Source organism: Colobus angolensis, unplaced genomic scaffold (genome assembly GCF_000951035.1).
Source record: "Colobus angolensis palliatus isolate OR3802 unplaced genomic scaffold, Cang.pa_1.0 Scaffold41, whole genome shotgun sequence".
Classification (NCBI taxonomy): Eukaryota; Metazoa; Chordata; class Mammalia; order Primates; family Cercopithecidae; genus Colobus; species Colobus angolensis.
Window position 1 is genome coordinate 14,180,183 of NW_012117488.1, and position 19,917 is coordinate 14,200,099.

The following is a 19,917-nucleotide window of genomic DNA, read 5'->3' on the forward strand; positions in this document are numbered from 1 at the left end:
TGGGTGCTGGTGAATACAGTGGGCTTCTGTCTGGGAGGCCCCTGGAGCTCCTTGTGGCACCCACCCCCACCAACCCCACAAGGCTGACAGAGGTCACCATAATTGATACTGCTCTAACAAGGTGGCTTCTCACACTGCTGTCTGTACGCATGGCCTGTGTTGAGCAGCTCAGCCTCCAGTGTCCCCAGACACCAATGTTTCTCAGAATGGAAGCCTGCAGCCCCAGAGAGGTAGAAGGGTCAGTCACAGGGAACACGAAGAGCTTGCAATAACCTAGTATCACTGAACTTTGCATTTTCTTTTCTGAAGGCTCATTTTGTGGGTACAGATTAATCCATCAACACATTTATTCGTTACTGTAAAAGACATGAAAAATAGGTTTCCTTCAAGGAGATAACATCCTAGGTCCCCAAGAATCAACAATGTTATCTTGGAGTACCCTAAAACAACAGTGTACAAAAGATAGAGGAAGGTTTTCTCCTTACAGTCCATGCCCCCACAAAGCAGATTCACTACTGTTTTGAAAGCCTTCCTGCTGATCTGTTGGAGGGATGATGGAACTGTTTTTCTAACACTCATACGCTGTTCTTAGGCTCACAAAAAAACACTTCTCTTTTCCATAGAAATCTTGTCCTCTCTGGAATGAATGCTGCTTTCCACCCTTGATATCTCAAAGATAACAAAAGCAAAAATGCAAAAGCAAAAATTTGTCTGAGGATACTGTTGGGCACTTTAAAAAGAGACTGACACACAGAAGGTAGCTCGATGGACCGATGTGCAGGCAATCAGCCCCCTGCTGTCACAGGACAGGGTACCCTGGCCATGCCTGAGGCCAGACTACCACACAAAGAACATGAGTGCACAGACGGCAGTGACAAACTGGTCTGCTATGCATAGCATGGAGGCAGAGGGATTACATTTTACCTGACTCCAAGGAAGCATCCACATGTAAACCATAGCAAAACAAACAGGATGGTCTGGCTGGAAGCTCTGGGTTTTAACTTCCTGGCATGCATGCATGCATGCATGCATGCATACATACATACACACAGTGTGTGCATGCACGTGTGTGTTTTCTTTAAATCAATTTATACTAAACTATTATGCATGCAGCCAAGGACAGGGATATGATGATAATTCTATGGTGATTTCCCACTGACTGAAGGGATCTGGAAATCCTTTCTACATGGGCCACAGAACTCACAGGGTACCCACAATATTCTGAGATGACAGTCCTTCTCAGAGCATCCCAGTAATACGTTTGTGCAAAAGAGACTTGTGCCTCCCAATTGTGGGGACCACCGCATATACTAAGGTCACCTCAACACCCTACATCAGCCCCTGCCTTCAGCAAATGAAAGATATCCATGCCTCAAAAAATACCAGCGCTTCCTATATGGGTACTATTGAGAAGATTAGGAAATATTCACACACAGAAGTAATGGCTGAGATGCATAACCTTCAATAAGTCTGACCAAGAAAGCTGATATGGTTTGGCTGTGTCCCCACCCAAATCTTATCTTGAATTCCCATATGTTGTGGGAGGGACCCAATGGAAGGTAATTGAATCATGGGGGCAGGTCTTTCCCATGCTTTCTCATGCTTTTCCCATGCTTTTCTCATGATAGTGAATAAGTCTCATCAGATCTGATAATTGTAAAAAGCGGAGTTTCTCGGCACAAGCCCTCTTCGCCTTGTCTGCTGCGATGTGAGACGTGCCTGAGATACCTTCCACCATGACTGTGAGGCCTCCCCAGCTACATGGAACCATAAGTCCATTAAAACCTCTTTCTTTTGTAAACTGCCCAGTCTGGGGGTATGTCTTTATCAGCAGTGTGAAAACGGACTAATACAAAAGCTTTCAAACAAACAAACAAAAAAAACTACAGCAAACACAGAAGACTATTATAAACACACATGCCATTCTTGTCTGCCACCTACAAGGATCAATCTCAGGGAGGAATCAGGTCATTTTCATGAACTCCAACTGGCTGCAATCAGAATGGTGAAGAAAAACGAAAGTTCACGAAGACTATTACAAAACACCTGAGGATAAGCTATCTGCATCTATTACAGAATCTCTCAGGCATTCACTGCTTCTATGCAAATGAACACCTACACACTACCCTATTTCCTCAGAGCAACCTGGGGCTCCTGGGGCCTGAGTCAGGTGCCACTTTCCTGTGTGGTTTTGTAATGCCCCTTCTAAGATAAGAGGGCCTTCGGCAGATGAAGTCTGCACAGTTTCTGAGAAGATTTTCCACACATGAATCCCTATGGCCGACTGGCTTTTGGAGTGTCTTCTGCGCCCCCAAACCAACAACCTATCCCTACATAAATGGGGAGAATTCCTGATATCCATGTTAGACCAAGTGGCCCACTAGTTTGACCATCCTGCCTGGATTGGGGGGACACTCTACCCTCTCTGGGCTAACTCCTTCTCCTGGGAATCTGGAGTTGGGACATACTCGAAGGGCTCTGCTCAACCTTAACTGAGGGTATGATGTGTAAACTTCAGACTGGGGTGGGGGCTCATCTCCTGCTGTGCAGGAAAGAATGAAGCAGCAGATCTGACTGCCATCCTTAAAGCACCTGTTGCGAGGCTGGCCCTTGGCTGGTATCTGGGAACTTGGATTTAGAAGGGTTCCCTTCCATTATTCCCTAACTGGTAAAAGTGGCTCACTGTGCCTAAGCTGTCTGAACAAACAATATGCTCTATGCCGCATACAGTATGGTTTATTTCCTTCTGGGAGTCTGGAACTTTGGTACTTAACAGGCAGACCCTTCTTACATAAGCAGTCCTCCATAAAAATCCTGGGTGCTGGGTTTCTACCCAGGAGTTTCCCTGGCTGACAACATTCCACAGGTGTTTTCACAACTCATTTATGAATGGGGGGATGAAGTGCAACCTGTGCGGCTCCATGGGCGAGGACTCGCCCCATGCACCTCTTCCCTGTACTAAGTTTGCCTCATGTGCTTGCATTGTAGTAAGTTACAGTCATGAGTGTGACTGTATTTTGTGTCTTATGATTCCTGGACCCCCCACACAGCTGCCATGCAGAGAAGCACGGCAGAGGGAGATGGGCAGAAGGCAGGTGCTGCCTTAGTCCTAACGGCTTTTAGTACCCAGTTCCACCAATTTGTGAGCTGTCTGAGATACCCTCAGTGCCCTTAAAATTAATTACTCCTTTTCCCCTAAGCTAGCTGGAGCACAACCAAGACATTACTATGGTGGAATAAGATAAGTAGAATCTTTTTTTTTTTTTTTTTTTTTTAGACGGAGTCTCGCTCTGTTGTCCAGGCTGGAGGGAAGTAAGCTGACTCACTCCGCCTCCCAGGTTCAAGCAATTCTCCTTCCTCAGCCTCCTAAGTAGCTGGGAGTACAGGCGTGCACCACCACACCCAGCTAATTTTTTGTATTTTTTAGTAGAGACAGGGTTTTACCATGTCGGCCAGGCTGGTCTTGAACTCCTCACCTCAAGTGATCCGCCTGCCTCGGCCTCCCAAAGCGCTGGGATTACAGGCATGAACCACCACACCCAGTGATAAGCAGAATATTTTACAGTGGCATATCACCTGAAAAGACTGACAGAATTGCCCAAATCTAAATCTGGCTTTAAAATAAATTTGAAACCACTGAGGCTGATGTGGGTACAGCTCTGAAATTAAAAATGCTTTAGCTATTTTATGTAATGGTATAAGCAATATGCCAACTCATTCCTAATAGCTGGTTTCAGTCATCTTTAAAACTTCAGTATTTTTGGTCACTATAACATATCAATCAAAATCTCTGGAGTTTTCTGAGTTGATGTCTAACTGAATTAATTAATAATCATGTTTTGCTTCTTTAAGGAAAACAGGCAATAAATTGATATAGATCATAAATTTTTTCTTTCCTGGGAGAGGAATAATAGCAATCTCCTTTGACACAATCTATGATAGTTAAGAGGATTTTTAATTGGCTAAAGTGACAGTCCGTAACGACGTAAACAGAAAATGTACCAGTGGCTTTAAAAATAAGCCATCTAAAATCAGCAAAAACAATACAGTTGGCATTAAAAGTCTCCTGATAAAATGGGGAGTTAAGAGAGTAAAAGGCAGTGCTTGCAATCTGAGGGACAAACAAAATTACACTGAAGTTGCTATGGGATACTCTCTTGCCACAATGTCACGCAAGTGACTCTTTAAAATACAACTTTCAACCTAGTGCCTGATTATTAATGAGGATTTATTAACAATCTAAACATAATTTCAGCTGATTCCTGTCATAGGTCGGCATTTAAAAGACTACCTTGGTTTCTCCTCTTACATTTCCAATTTTTTTTTTTTAGAGATGAGATCTCACTATGTTGCCCAGGCTGGTATTGAACTACTGGGCTCAAGCAATCCTCCTGTCTTGGCACCCCTCAAAGTTTTGGGATTACAGGTATGAGCCACCACACCTGATTCTCCTCTTCCCTTTCTAAAATAGACCGACCTTCCAATGGCAAGTGTTAGCCACCACCAAGCCATAGGATGCTGGTGCTAAAAAGGTCCTAAGATACCTAAGATACCCAAGATATCCTTTCTTTGGCAAATAAGGGAAGAGCCCAAGCAGGCCAAGAAAGAGAGGGCCCAGAAGAAGAGAGGAGATCACATGAAGGACCCCTTCCTCTATACACCCGCCCTCCAACAGGAGCATCACTGGTGTGAACAGACACCTCTGGCATCTGCATAAAACGAGTCTCATTTAAAAACAGAATGACAATTAGAACCAGGTATGAACAGAGCTGTGCTATTCTACCAAGAAAATCTACTTAACTGATTACTCTGGATGTGAAGGACTGGCAGGGCACACAAGAGGCAGGCTTCAACTAAAGAATGATAGAATTTTGTTTGGATATACGAAGCTAATTGCTGAGGTAGCTCCAATGCAGATCACAAAGATCTGGCTGAAAAGAAAAGGTTTCATTTCCCTTTCCTTTTTACTGTGGGTAGCATAGATCAGGCCTTGAATAATAAAATTAAAAGTTCACTATTAACTTTTCTTATAGTAAATTTGAGAATGCCACACAGTTCCTACAGTTTTCAATAATTCAGTGAATTCACACACTCAATTCAAAACAACTGTTGAGCACCTGTTCAGAGTGCACATGGAGGCTCCGGCCCTGCTGAGCTCCTGCCCTGACAGGGAGGTCGTCATGAACACAAACGGCCAGGACACAAAGTGCACTGTAGCAGGAACATCACCCACACTTTGGAGCTCAGAACAAAGCATCCTGGTGTGGCCATTTCCCCCGGAGGCACACCTCCTGTGCTGCAGGAAGGAAGCTTCCAATTAGACCTCTGGCCTGCTCTGAACTGTCCCGGACCTGCACTTATTTCTAAATCTGGGCACAGAGGAACATGACATTCTGTGCATTCCAAGTGAAATCTAAATAAGCAAAGCCAATGAACAAAAATGAAAAGACACAGAAACATTTCTAAGATGTTGAGGGCACAGCCAGTCATGGAGAGGAGAAAATTCCAGGGAAGAGAACAGGAAGCAGATGAAGGAAGAACATAAGAAGAAAACCATTCAAAGAACAAATATCCATCTAAACTGCCAACTCACTCGAGAGGTTTTCTGTTTCCCATAGAGAATATCTAAGGCCAAAGGATTTCTTCAGAAGCACAGAAACTTCAACTAGGTGGCATCCATTTAAAACTTTTCTGCTAATTAGAAAAGAAATCCATGCATAATTATTGCAGAAAATTTGGAAAATACAGAGCTGTATAAACAAGAAAATGCGACTGCAAATAAAAATTAAAAGCTTGCTTGGAAAACACAGAGATACATAAAACGTACACACACACAGACTGAGTATCCTTATCACCCCTTATCTGAAATGCATGGGTTTAGAATTTTTTTATCAGATTTTGAAATTTTGCATTATTTGAGCACCCCAAATCCAAAAATCTGAAATCCAAAATGCTCCAATGAGTATTTCCTTTGGACATCAGGTTGGTGCTCAGTAAGTTACAGATCCACCTTGAAGCATTTCAGATTTCAAATTTTCAAATTTGAGAGGCCCAACCTGTTTAATCCAATAATCCAGAGACAATCACTATTAATATTTTGATGTGTATCCTTTGAGCCTCTTTTGTGTGCATGCATACAAAGCAAGCATGATGGATACTTTTGCATATGAATGTATTTGTATATAAATACGTGCAAGTATACATGTGCTCATATATGAACATGCCAACAAAAATATGCCCATTTTTCTACTGGTGTGTTAGCATTTTCACTGATTGTATAATAATTCTTTAACACATAAAGGCATTAATCCTTTTTCCTATATATTGTGATATTTCCATCACTGATGATTTCATTGTTAGGATGCATTTTGACATGAGTTTTCACTTTTAGGCAATTTCCTCCATTGCTTCTACAAACTTACATGCCCCTTCCCCATTCTGACACTAAATATTCATGTATACTATTTCTAGATGATTATGATTGTATTTGTTACATTTACTCTACCACTAGTCAATCCATCAGAAATCTATCCTGACACATGGTGGAGGTGAGGTTATCATTTTATTTTTTAAGTGATTTTTTAAGTGATTATTTTTAAGTGATGTGTATTCTATTATAATGAGCTGCTATCAAATGCTGGCTGACATAATTTCAGACCTGGCCTCCTTCTGGTTTGCTTCCAAGGTATGTTGAAGCAACTCTTTTTTTTTTTTTGTAGAAATCGTGGCGGGGGGGTGGGGTCTCACTATGCTGTCCAGGCTGGTCTTGAACTCCTGGGCTCAAGCAATCCTCCCCGCTCAGCCTCCCAAAGTGCTGGGATTACAGGAGTGAGCCACTGTGCCTAGCTTGGAAGCAACTCTTAAGATGTAGGGGTCCATGATCTATCTTTATCAAAGAAACACAGAACAACAGGACTGGGCACAGCAGTGCACAGAAGCCACCCTCTACTCTTGTCCTGGCATCTATCCCTTCTCCTCCTGGTCAGGCCCAGTGTTCTGGTGCAAGGTGTCACAGTCAGCACAGAGGAGCTGTCAGCACAGACAAGCTAGAAGATGGCACAGACCCAAGTCAGGGTAGAAACTCAATCCAACTGAGCAAATGAGAACCTACACTCCAGAGTAAGGATTGTATTTACTGAGAACTTATGCTGTCTTATGTACAGGGCTCGGTGCTTTGATGGATTATGCATTTGGTCCTCCTGACAATCTCACAAAGAGGTACTAACTCCATTTTACAGTGATAAAATTGAGGTTCAGGGAAATCATGTGGACGGATCATATGCACCAAGATTATGTGGAGAGTGTTGGATCTAAGCCTCCAGCTCAGGCAGTCTGATTCCAGAGGATTGCTATCTTCAGGCAATCATTCCAAGGCATTAACTATTCTTATATGGTGACCGCATCAGATTATCCTGAAATTCAGCTGCCTCCCTAGATGTCACAGGGCAGCCAGCTGAAAACATAAGCCACGTAAGGTAAGCTATAAACATGGTAAGCTATGAAAAGTATTTACAAGGTTGTCAGTCTGTGCCAACTGAAGGGGAAATGCAGGTGCTCAGAGTTTTTAAAAAGAGAACTGAAAAGTAAGAGTTTATGGCTACCAGCAGGCCACAAGTGCTGTTTAACAGTAAGACAAGGCTGTGGTAGATAGGGCATCAAACTCCCCCAGCCTGGGGGAATTATCCCTGCTAACCTCTATTCGGGATCTGTGCTCACTGAGCAATGTTCTGCCTGGGAACAGGGCGGGTCAGGAGAGAGGATATGATAAAAGGCATACTGAGAAAACTAACATTCTGGGTCTAAATGATTCATCTGAGTTTGTACTATATCGGCAGCTTTCTCCACACTGGAAAGCCCAAGAGACGAAATATTGGAGTTGGATGATGTTCCCAAGAAAAGTGAGCCACGGCACCCAAAAAGCGCCTCTCCTGTGCATCTGACTTACAGGGCAAGACCTGGCCAAGAGATCTGACACCTGCCCTCCCCTCCCCCATGCACCTCAAGAGAAGACTGCAGAGGGGAGAGGGGAGGGCTGGCCTGAGGGTGGCACGGTATGATGAGTTCTGACCCAGAATAGGAAAGCCCAAACACACCACCTGAGCCTACATCCTCCTGTCCCTAAATAATGGATGTGTTGTTTTCTAACAAAGCTAGGGAAGGTAGGAGAAGGTAAAGCTGCAACACAAAACAGAAAGCCACTACTCAGGAAGACTGCCACTGTGCCACGGCAGGTCTGCCCAGGATGGGTCATGATGCCCTGCCTTCATTCTTTCATTCCCCTGTCCTTGTAAGTTTCTTCTATGTGCTAGCCACTGCAGAGACTATGGAATGTGTAAGGCACAGTTTCTATTCATGAGCAAGATGCAATCCAGCAGATAAACAGGCTATTTATTTCTATACCATAAAAATAATCACCTCCACACAGAGGAATATGCAAACTGCACTGAACGTAATGCCACTGATTTTCTGGCAAACCATTACTCTATGTGTCACTAAGAAAGAAAAAAAAAACGCCAATTAAATTTTGGCAAGTCACTGTGCTGATTTCAGAGGTGTTCCAGCCAAGTAAAGGTGTCTATCAGAATCAATGGAATGAAGGGAAACAGGGGAGCATCACCTACGAGGCAGTCATTGGGTCAGTAGGGACAGAGGGCAGGTGTTGTGGGCAGAGCATCCCACAGGTGATGGTCTTGCAGGCCTGCAGGGGAGGGGACCCACAAGAAGGTGAAAAGGGCTCTGTGTGTGTGCTGGCATCTCACTGTTCCAGTGGTGAGGAAACAGACGGTCAGACAGGGAGGGGCCTAAGAGAAGCTCCACTTGCAGGCAGGTGGAAGAAAGGTGAGACAGGACATGATGGAAGCAGGAGGCTGGGAAACGGCCTTGCCACAGACCAGGTGAGGAAGGAGGAGAGGAGTTCAGGAGATCGAGACCATCCTGACTAACACGGTGAAACCCTATCTCTACTAAAAATACAAAAAAATTAGTCAGGAGTGGTGGCAGGCGCCTGTAGTCCGAGCTACTCAGGAGGCTGAGGCAGGAGAATGGCGTGAACCCAGCAGGAGGAGCTTGCAGTGAGCCAGGATCGTGCCACTGCACTCCAGCCTGGGTGACAGAGTGCCTCAAAAAAAAAAAAAAAAAAAAAGTAGATGATGAGGGAGAGAAAGCTAGCAGGAGAGGAAAGATGCTGACTTCTGATATGGACATGCCAACCCCAAGGGGCAAGTATGATTTCCAGACTGGCTGCCTACCAAGCGGTAGGAAACACCTCTGGAATGCATGCTTACAGTGCCAGGACGGGGTGGCTCCTCCTTGCCAGGGGTCCTGGGAGAGGTTGGCTCAAGGGATCCCCAGTGAGGATCCCAAAGTACCTGTTACATCACAAGTAATGAGCAGACATTGCTGAGGGCTCGCTGTGTGAGTGGGACTCACCCTACTGCTTCAGGAGAGCAACTGTCTGAGGAGACAGGTGTACCCACTGTCAATTTACAGGAAGTTATGACCCAAGAGATTATGTGACTGTAAATCCAACTAATGGCAGGCAAGGGCCTAAGACAGCTGAGTCCTAGAGCCTTACCTAACTGGAAGCCAGAGGCTAGTTCCCTGCCACCGGGGTGGCCACAGGCTGGCGAGGGCATGGGCAGCCCAGCACGCACAAATGAACCTGTCTGCACACTCAACTACTCATGGCTTTTGAGTACCCACCCTCCTCCACACACCCCAAACTAGAGGGAAAGACAGGTGAGGTAGTAGTTTTTGCAATTCTTTTATTGAAATGATCTGTCACAAGTAACTTAGGGCTAGACTAGAGCAAAGGTCCCCAAACCAAGTATTCAAAGAGACCTTTAAAAGGGCTGAGGTGTGATGCAGGAACCACCTTCCTCCCTCACAGCTTCACAAAGAAAGGCAGGCACACCCGAGCTGGGACCTGCACCTACCTGGTGTGAAAACCTCCAGGGGCGCCAGACGAAAAGACAAGCAGCCACTGGGGTTGTGGTAACCACCTTCAAACCAGGTTCATGTGTCTTTCCTCTCCTGCCAGCCTCCTGTGGCACAACCTGGAGGCTTCTTTGTCCTATGGATTTTCCCTGGAGGGGTGCTGGAAAGACTTCTGGCTCTGAGTTTACAGATATCATAGTGAGGAAGGTTTCCAACAGGACCTGCCTCTTGAGGCGTTAGACTCCCAAGCAAAGCTCGGGGAGCAGTGAAGGCAGCAGAGCAGGAGGGCAAAGGGCAGGGTGGGAAGGTGCAGCAGACCACAGACTGCTGTCCAGGCATGCACTCCCCTGCACCTGTCTGGCCATTTATGATCAGAAGCACAAAGGCAGCCACGGGCATGCACATTAACATGTTATATGAATTGGAAAAATAAAATCAGACTTTTTCTGACAGAAAGTAAGACTAATTATAAGAAACAGGTGTGACAGGCAAAAATAAAAATAAATATCTAATTAAAAAGAAAGTAAGACTGATTTGACTGACTGGATTGACTATGATGCCTGGCTTTACCAACAAAGTCATATGAAGAAACTGTAGCATTCTGAGGAAAATATATTTAAAACAAAAGAGAAGCTGAAAACATTAGTTCGGAGGAAAAGAGCAGGTGGGGGTTGCTCAATTCAACATATATTTGAGTTCTTTCTATGGGTCTGGCATTGTGAATGCCAGAGATATACAAACGTGAAGACTTGGAATAAATTACGATACAGTGAAGATCTCTGCAGCGACAGAGGGGCATGCAGACTGCAGTGGGGCAGCAGTCAGGGAAGGTGTTCTAAGATGAAGCCTAGATTTATTCTCCCAAAGCTCCCAAGGGTATCAAGTTAAGCTAGGTGCCACCAAATGCAAAGAGTAGTAGATATAATTAAAAGTCATGTGTTACATTTGGTAAACCTTTTTTGATGTACTTCCCAGAAACTGTAAAAATGAGGGACTCCTCTAACTGAGTAACTCTTTTGCAAATCAAATAGATTCCAGTTCTCTACTGTCAATAAAACTGAAAGGGAACAAAACTGAACTGTAGCTGATTATTAGGAATTATTTTGGTTGATAAATCCCTTGGAGATTTTTCGACATATAAACTAGACGAAGTAGAAAGAATTCAATGATATAACTATAATAAAACTCTTTCTATTTCTATCTATTTACATAGATGAACAAAGTTCCTCAGCACTTACATCTATAAAAACAAAGGCTTGGCCGGGTGCGGTGGCTCACATCTGTAATCCCAGCACTTTGGGAGGCCAAGGTGGGAGGATCACGAGGTCAGGAGATCAAGACCATCCTGGCTAACACGGTGAAACCCCGTCTCTACTAAAAATACAAAAAATTAGCTGGGCGTGGTGGCAGGTGCCTGTAGTCCCAGCTACTCGGGAGACTGAGGCAGGAGAATGGTGTGAACCCAGAAGGCGGAGCTTGCAGTAAGCCGAGATCGTGCCACTGCACTCCAGCCTGGGCGACAGAGTGAGACTCCATCTCAAAAACAAAACAAAACAAAACAAACAAAAAAACAAAGGCTCTGATGATGAAAAGTGCCTCATTTCAGCAATAAGTAATATCCAACCACAGAAGCATCTCACCAAGAAATGTTTTTCCAAAAAGTATTTCACTTTTCTGTTTAATAATTATCCGTTAAAACGTACAGGTGTCCACCACCACGACTGGCTAATTTTTTGTATTTTTAGTAGAGACAGGGTTTCACTCTTAGCCAGGATGGTCTTGATCTCCTGACCTCATGATCCACTTGCCTCGGCCTCCCACAGTGCTGGGATTACAGGCATGAGCCACTGCGCCTGGCCTAGGTCACATTTTTATAGAAAAGAATATGATAGTGTGATAAATGACTTTCCAAAATCAAAATATATTATACTACTATAAAATTTTATGGAGAAAATAGAATGGAAATACAAATTCAAGATGATAAAGGAGTGATATGAAATTTCCAACTGTTCGAGAGGAGCATGTTCATACATTTTTAAAGGACTGATGGGTATCAAATCACTATGGTATTAAATTTCATCTGAAACATTTGTTAAAGAAAGACAGTTTATTTTTAAAAATCAACATTTATAATACATCAGAAATTATGTGCTTTGATAAGGTAAAAAAATTTTAAGGTCAACATAAAAATGCCTGAGGGAGTTGTTTTTCAAAATTGTTTTCCGTGGTACGTAAGCAAAGGAACAAAGCATGAAAATCACTGGTGTATGCTTAGGTCTTCCCTATGGCACTTGACATGCCCTGAGGAGACACACCGAGCAACTGAGGGCAGCTAGAGAAAGGGGCATCCCAGCATCTGCACACACAAAGGAGCTAAAGACAGCTGGGAATGCAAGTGAGGTGGGGAAAGCAAGGTCATGACAGCACTCAGAGGCAAGTGATCCCGACAGGGCAGCGGAAAGTTGCTCCTAAATGCTAGATAAAAGGAGGACAAAAAGGGCAGTTGTTTCACCATGCAAAAGTGCAACACTGCCCAGGAACCAAAACACCACCCCAATGAGGACAGCTACAGAATATTTTTTCAATTTCTGTATTTCTAAAATGTTGTGCAACAAAAACTATGACATATTTTTATTTCTGAATTTTAATGTTTCTACTTTGGCTTCAAGCCACTCAAGGGACGGACAGTTTTTATTCCTTTAATTATTTCAAGGGACTCCTGAGAAACACAGATTTCGCACACTTAGGGTTTTTTCCTCCAAATTCTTTGTTAAGACAATAAATCTCTAAAAATCATACTAATTAAAAGGAAAAAGATGTGACTTGGCTGCTTTCTCATATTATTTAAGAATATTAAGCTCTCACATCTTTGACAATGATTAACTAAAATAAGTACAGAAAAGGAAAGGACACAAGGAACTACAATTCTTCCCCACAAGTAATGAGAGTAGCATGAAAAACCGTGGCAGGCCTCAAACTTCTCTCTGGCCTGGCAAACTTCTCCACCCCCAGGAGGAACTCTTGGTCCCTTCTTTGCTGAACGGCTCCTGTACAAAGTCTGCAATACCATCCTCTTTGTGTGAAGAAAGAAAGCAGTCACTCTGGTTTTGAATAAAATACCCTTACCTTCAGCCTCTGGAGGGGTCTGATGAGCAGGCTACTTACTCAGTTTGTTGGAGTTTCTATTCTCCTGCTTGGAACAAGAAAAAAGTTCCATGTCCAGCCTAAATCTCTTGGATATCCAGAAGGAAAAGGAATTCAGCAATCACGAAAACTCTGATGACATCATGCAGGTGCCATCTAAATCAGTCTAGTGAACAGCTGGGAGGTGGGATGCATGGCCGACAACTTGTCTGTCAGATCATAAAGTGCTGAGGGGAAAGAGAATGTGGGGTCTGCAGAAACACAGAGCTGTCAAGACCCAGGAGCTGCATGTCTGTGGTCCAAGCAACAGCTGCCCTAACATGACTGTCCTCATCCCAACTATGGCTTCCTACTCACAAATCGAATCTAAACTACTGTCGAAGTACATCAACCTGAATGAAGGAAAGAGATCACCAGATTCAAAAGAAAGGACTCTACCAGAAGTATGCATTACTGTCTCAGACTACATTTCTTCCAATTAGAAAAAAAATAGAGTAGAAGATCCACAGCTGTGGTCTTCTAATGGAAACATAAGTTTATCCAAGTGACGAATTATCACAATCAAATCAAGAATGTTTCCGGGTTTTGTCATCTTCCTTCTTTCAACCAGTCAGGTTGGCACAAGGAATACTGACATCCAGTATCACATGCGCCTTTTCCTCTAGGGGCTAGTGGATGGTAAAGACAAAAAGGTGGTTTTAAATTCCACAGTATGGTTCTGACGATGAAGAAAGATCCACAGGCTACTCCTATGGGAGCTCACCAAGGGTCCGGGTCCACTCAACCCAGCCTGATGGGTCAAAGAGACCCTCAAGGAGGAAGTAACAGCAGGAGGAGCCTGGAGGACAGAAGAAATCAGCTGTGTGAAAAAGGGGAGGAGAAATCCAGGTGTGAGGCAAGTGGCAGACTTGAGGAAGCAAGTGATTTCAGTATGGTGGAAGCTCAGAGGTACACAAAGAAGAGAGGAAGTTGCTGGGAAGGAAGGCAGAGGCTGGATCACTATGGGCCTCATATTCCACGCTAGGATGTTTGAAATTTAACTCTAAAGCAACTGGGGAGCCCTTAAGAAAGGTTAAGGAAGCCAGTGGCACAATCATATCTGATTCATGGGAAGTCCTGTTAGCTAGCGGCAGCACAGACCCGGGACTAGGGAGGGATGAGGTCAAGGGCAGGGAGCCCAGTCTAGAGGCTGCTGCAGTAACACAGGTGGGGAATTGAGTCTGAACTAAGGCGGCAGCAACTGCAATAGGAAATAGTGGTCAGGTTCAAGGCTGGGTAAGAGATGAAACTGAGTACACCTTGGAATGCCTGGATGCAATGGTGTGCTAGTAAATGTTTAACAGTCATGTGTTTTAAAAACGCTCTGATTTGTAGCATTTGCCAATTTCCATGGTGTAAATACTCTGACTATGGCTATTTCATGCCGCCAATACAATGTCACTAAACCTGAAGCTGGGAAGAAATGTATCTCCAGCACCGCCGCCCGCCTCTGAGAAGAGCAGAGTCTAGGAAAATCCAAAGCCCTCCTTGGCTTAGGGACCTGGGCAGGGTAGACAATGCAGAAAGTTAACTGGAATTCTTAAGTTCTGTCTGGGACATACTAAGTCAGGGGAACCTACAGCCTTCACTGGAAAGATGTCCAGCAAGCAGTTGAATACATGCATTTTGAACAGTCCAGAGAAAAATATGGTTAGACATGACAGTTAACACAAATGCCATGAGGAACTGTGTGCAAATCAAAAAGTTAGAGGGTAAAGGAGAGACCCTGGGAAATACTACATTAGAGGGACAAATAGAAGTTTATGAAGATGTCTGAGAAGGAGTTTTCAGAAGGGCAGGATTTCTCAGGACCAATTTGCCAAAAGCCAATTCACCAAGTAGCCAATTCTCTGATTATCATGTCACCAAATAATTAATTCATTAAAGTTACCAAATCTACTTATTTTTAAAATTGATTTTTTTCTAATTATTTATAAAACAATTGTTCATTAGTGGCACTTAATGTCAGCAAATTGCCCATTTGAAAACAGAAGGCCAAAAAGTTTTTTAAAAGCACGGAATTCTTGGTGACAGCAAGTGCCACATATGTCAGCAATAGCCCAAGAAGAGAAAATGTCCTCAGGTCACTCTACCGCAATGCTCCACAGAATGGCAGGGGTAGGAGGAAGTTCCCAATGGGAGAGTGGACAGGGAGAGAGGTAGATATGGCATAGAAGCTTTCACCTGAAGAGAGATATTGGTTATTTTCCCTTTTTCTTTGAGGCTCGTGTATGTTTACATGTTGAGTAGAAAGATCCAGCATTTAAAAAGAAACTGAAGCAATAAACAGAGAGATCAGAGTAATTGATGCCCTGATGTTCCAGAAGAGGAAAGGGAAAGACATCTAGTGCAAAGGTGACGAGGAAAGATAGAGTTCCCTAAGCTAAGTCTGGAACAACCCTGACTTAGGTCAAGTTTCCTTCTACCAGGACAACCAAGGTTTGGGAAATCCACTTAGAGGCTCTAATGCAATTTCATGGGAATCTTGTTAGCACATCTTCTGAATGAAGTTGGTCTGCACCCTGAGTTCACAAGAAGCAAGAATGAAACCTGAAAGTAAGCCAACTTTGTTTCTTGTTTTTATAGTACTATCAGTAAGTGTCTGCAAAACTTGGTTTTGACCCTCATTTTTCATGGTTCTGAACACCCATCTTCATTGCCACTCTCCTTCCTTTGTATTATCCCACCCCTCCCAATGGCTTCCTGCTTCACCAGAGGAAAAAAAATGTTTCTTTTGTATCCAGCACACCAAAAACTTACTTCAGTTTTGCCATTACTTTTAATGGCAAAAACCGAAATTACTTTTGCACCAACCTAAATACTTGATGCCTATATTAATTTATTCTTGGAAATGTTTACTTTTCATAAATACATCAAACTCTTTCAAATCAAGTCAGTGTCTTGCTTAACCAAAGATTCCCAATAATATTAAATCAGCACTATACCTTGCCAAAATTGTTATCTAACTGTTACTGAAGTGTTATCAATTCTCATATATGAACTTACTACCTTAAACATGTTTGGTTATTTTCTAGTCCATTTAGGATCTTCTCCAAATTAAAGCTTAGCAATTGCCCAAAAAGTTAGGAATAGAATCATGCAGGACTCCAGCATTCTAAAGTAATATCAAGATGTGTGTTTGCCACATTGTGTAAGTTTTATCTTTTCTCTCCTTTGCAGCCAAGGCCCAGGGAAGGGGCTGAAAAGAGAGAAAACCCCTAGGAGAAATTCCACACACACCTGGGATGAACCACAAAGATTGTACGATCTATAAGAATAAACTTAGATATGGTTGTTATTATTATAGAGGTAGCAAAAAAAAAAAAAAAGAAGAAGAAAACATCTGCACCTAGTGTACGGGTTCAATTCAGCTCTCAACTGACACAACAGAGCTAGTTAGTGGTACTTGTATTTAAGGATTATATTTTGCTTTCTTTTACATACTGTCTAAATTAACAAATACTTCTGATCTTATGGGAAATTATGCAAATATCAATTCTAAAAGGAAAATTTCTGACTCTTAGGGTAGAAACTCTCATGACACAATGTATGTAGAAATAATACAGCTGATTGACAAAATGAGGATAGATGCTTCAAATAGTAAATTCTAAAAACACTGCAAAAGAAAAAAATCCCCAAAGAACTACCATTAAACAGTATATGTGTGGGTCACTAAAGGGACTCTATTTCATATTGAAAATTAAATCTAGTGAGAAACCAAAACTAGGCGAAGTACCAACATGAGCCTTTTTTAAAAAAAGAAGCATAAATTAAGGACCTACCGTCTGTCTGAGATTTACTGAGGAATATTGTGCTGGCCCGAGGATGATCTGAAGGATTGAATTCCATGTTCAAATCTTTAAAGAAAGGAAAAGAAATTATATGAATAAACCATCTGATAACTAAGAGGAACCAAGATTGACTCAATTCTTTTTCAACTTTAAATTGCTAATACATTCAAGGATTCTGGAAACCTATAGCTATTATGTTAACAGATTCTTTTGGTTCAATTCAGAACACTGCTATTTAGAAATTTGAAAGTCATACATAAAAGTAGACAGTTGGCTAGACATCTATTAGCCTAAGAAAAACTCCACTTTCTTCTGAAAAAATTCTGCTCTGCACCCTATATTATAAAATAGCAGGACAGAGTTATAGCATGTGATTAAAGAGAGTTATGTGCTACAACAGATTCATCTAAACATTACAGTCAACTATGTTACAGTTCCTTATTCAAGGTGATTAAAATAGGAATATCTCAACTCGTTAGGGTGAATCAGCATCCACATACCCTGCTTAACTATTTTCTGACAAAGCAAAACTTATTCCTTAGAGCAAAAGCTACAAATCGGCCATTTGTGGACCTAATCTGGGCCCCAGACATGTTTTGTTTGATCCCTACTTTTTAAGAAACATTTAAGACAACATATAAAAGAGATTTCAATCACACACACACACACACCTATTTCCAGCTTCCCTTGAGAAATCAGATCGTTTGGCAATACCCTGCCTCCACCCCAATGGTCACAATCGGCTGAAGCCAAGCAGCTGTGACCCCTTCACAGTAGCTGTGTCCCTTATGGGACACAAGACTTCAGCTCCCCAGTGACCACCCCCCTCTGCTTTACTGGCAGGTTTTCACAAGCATTTGATTTTGCAGTCTTAGAACTCTTAGAACAATCTCCAAGGTCTACAACTTGTCAGGATGGTATAAACAACTTAGAATGCCATCACAGAAGAATTTTTAAAAAAAAAAACTGGAAAAACTGATCCCATAGAAAATAAGCAAAACAGAAGAATTAAGTTAGGGGAGGAAACAGAGATCAAAATTATTGGAAAGCCAGAATGATCTTCAAATCAACTTACAGTCAGAAGAAAACTTTTTGGGTTCCAATTATTTCAATAAATTTGCAGAGAAACCTAATCAACACTAACAAAAATAGATGGGGCTATCCTTAGCCTTAATAGCTAATCAATCAAAGATAAAGTGAAAGAAAGACAAGGATGGTCAAATAAATACACACTGGAGGTAACACCTAATTACTTATCCACAAGGAGATTTATTCTCAGCAAACTTCTGAAGCGTGGTGACTTTTTCCTACATCAGCCAATGGCTACTGGGCCAGTTCCTAACTTCTCCCTGAGTACCTGATTAAAGAAACATCTGAATCTTAAACAGATGCTACTTCAATTATCTGGTCCTTCTTGCATTATATAACTTCTGTTAACATTACACAATAATTTCAGAGTTAAAAGGTATTATGGAGTTTTGATGGAAGCAGAAAGATGGGTGGAAGAGACACTGAATTTTTCGAATTTGCTTCAATTTGCACTACAGTTAGTCAAGAAATTTCATGGTGAAAATGACTCTGCAAGGAGGTTTCCTGCTCAACTAGGATATAAAAGGGGTTAAACAACAAATGTGCTACTAAATGTTCTGAGGGCTTCTGCATATCAAAATGAGGGCAAATATAAAATCCTAACCATGATGGATGCTTTTAATGTCCCAGAACCTTAATACATAGTCCCCTAGAAAAGCATCACTGGAAACACAACACGTATGCAGTTCCCACATACCAGCAAGGTGACACCAGAAAATCGATGCTTGGCCTCAGACAGCATCTGGACTAGTGACTACTACCTTATTCTCTTAATGCCCAACTGAGACTCATCTACCAGACCAGTTTTCTTTAAGACCCACTTATATTATTAAAATATATCAGTAGGGGTTTATGGAACACCACAATCAAAAAACATAAAGCTTTCCTGTTTGGAACCAAAATAACACGAGACTGTCATTTCTTGAAGAATTGAGATCCTGCTCCTAAGTCCAAGAACATCCTGGAGGACAATCCCCTGACTGCCTGGAGATTGGGGTTCTATGCTGTTATGTTCACAAGCCCTCGAAGTTGTTAATAGGGACGTCACAGATTCCAAAGGACAGCTTCCAATAATGGGGCATGTTTAATAGTAAATAACAGTACTATCATTTGGATGGTGAAATGCTATCATACCATCTAAAAATCACATGAAAAATATTTTATTGACATGGAACCTATGTACCATAGGTCATTAGGTGACGAAAGCAGTATGATACCCTTTTGGGGGAAAATATGTGTAGGCATAGAAAATACATTAAGAGAATATATACCAATATTTGGTTACCTTTGAATAATGTGATTGTTTTCTGAGTTTTATGCACTCTAAACACTTTTGTTGGTTTTTTTGGTTTTTGTTTTTGAGATGGAGTCTTGCTCTGTCGCCCAGGCTGGAGTGCAGCAGTGCAATCATGGCTCACCGCAGCCTCAATTTCTGGGATTCAAGCAATCCTTCTGCTTCAGCCTCCTGAGGAGCTGAGACTACAGGCATGCACCACAAGCCTGGCTAATTTTTTTATTTTTTGTAGCTACAGAGTCTTACTATGTTGCCCAGGCTGGTCTCAAGCTCCCAGGCTCAAGTGATCCTCCTGCTTCAGCCTCCCAAAGTGCTGGGGGATTATAGGTGTGAGCCACTGTGCCCAGCCTATTGGTTTGCTTTTTTAAACTTTTGTTTAAAAACTACTTGTGAAAACTGATTTGACCCTCTGAGTGGCTGGACTGCCTCTCCAACACACAGTGGTGTTCCCAGGAGATGCCCTGAAGCCTGAATTCGGAGGAGATTCACACAGAGGCACCAAGATGAGCCTTCGCTCGGCAGTGTCCACTGTCATAGAAACTCAAGGTGAAAACTGACCGGCTCAGAGGCACTCCTGAGCAAAGGCACCCTTGCCCTCCACTACAGCTCCTGTGCCTCTCCACT

At 42.5% G+C, this 19,917-nt stretch overlaps 1 protein-coding gene across 5 annotated transcripts in view; it reads right to left on the reverse strand.

Annotated features, from left to right (window-relative positions):
• CCNY (cyclin Y) overlaps positions 1 to 19,917 on the reverse strand; it is a 319,561-nt gene that overhangs the window by 69,886 nt on the left and 229,758 nt on the right. For 3 of the 5 annotated variants that reach the window (XM_011956158.1, XM_011956157.1, XM_011956156.1), the window contains one exon: positions 16,902 to 16,976. In XM_011956158.1, the coding sequence (XP_011811548.1) occupies positions 16,902 to 16,968 (67 nt within the window). In that variant the 5' untranslated portion in view covers positions 16,969 to 16,976. Of the gene's footprint in view, positions 1 to 16,901; positions 16,978 to 19,917 lie in introns of those variants that run through there. The other 2 variants (XM_011956159.1, XM_011956160.1) reach the window with 2 other exon arrangements.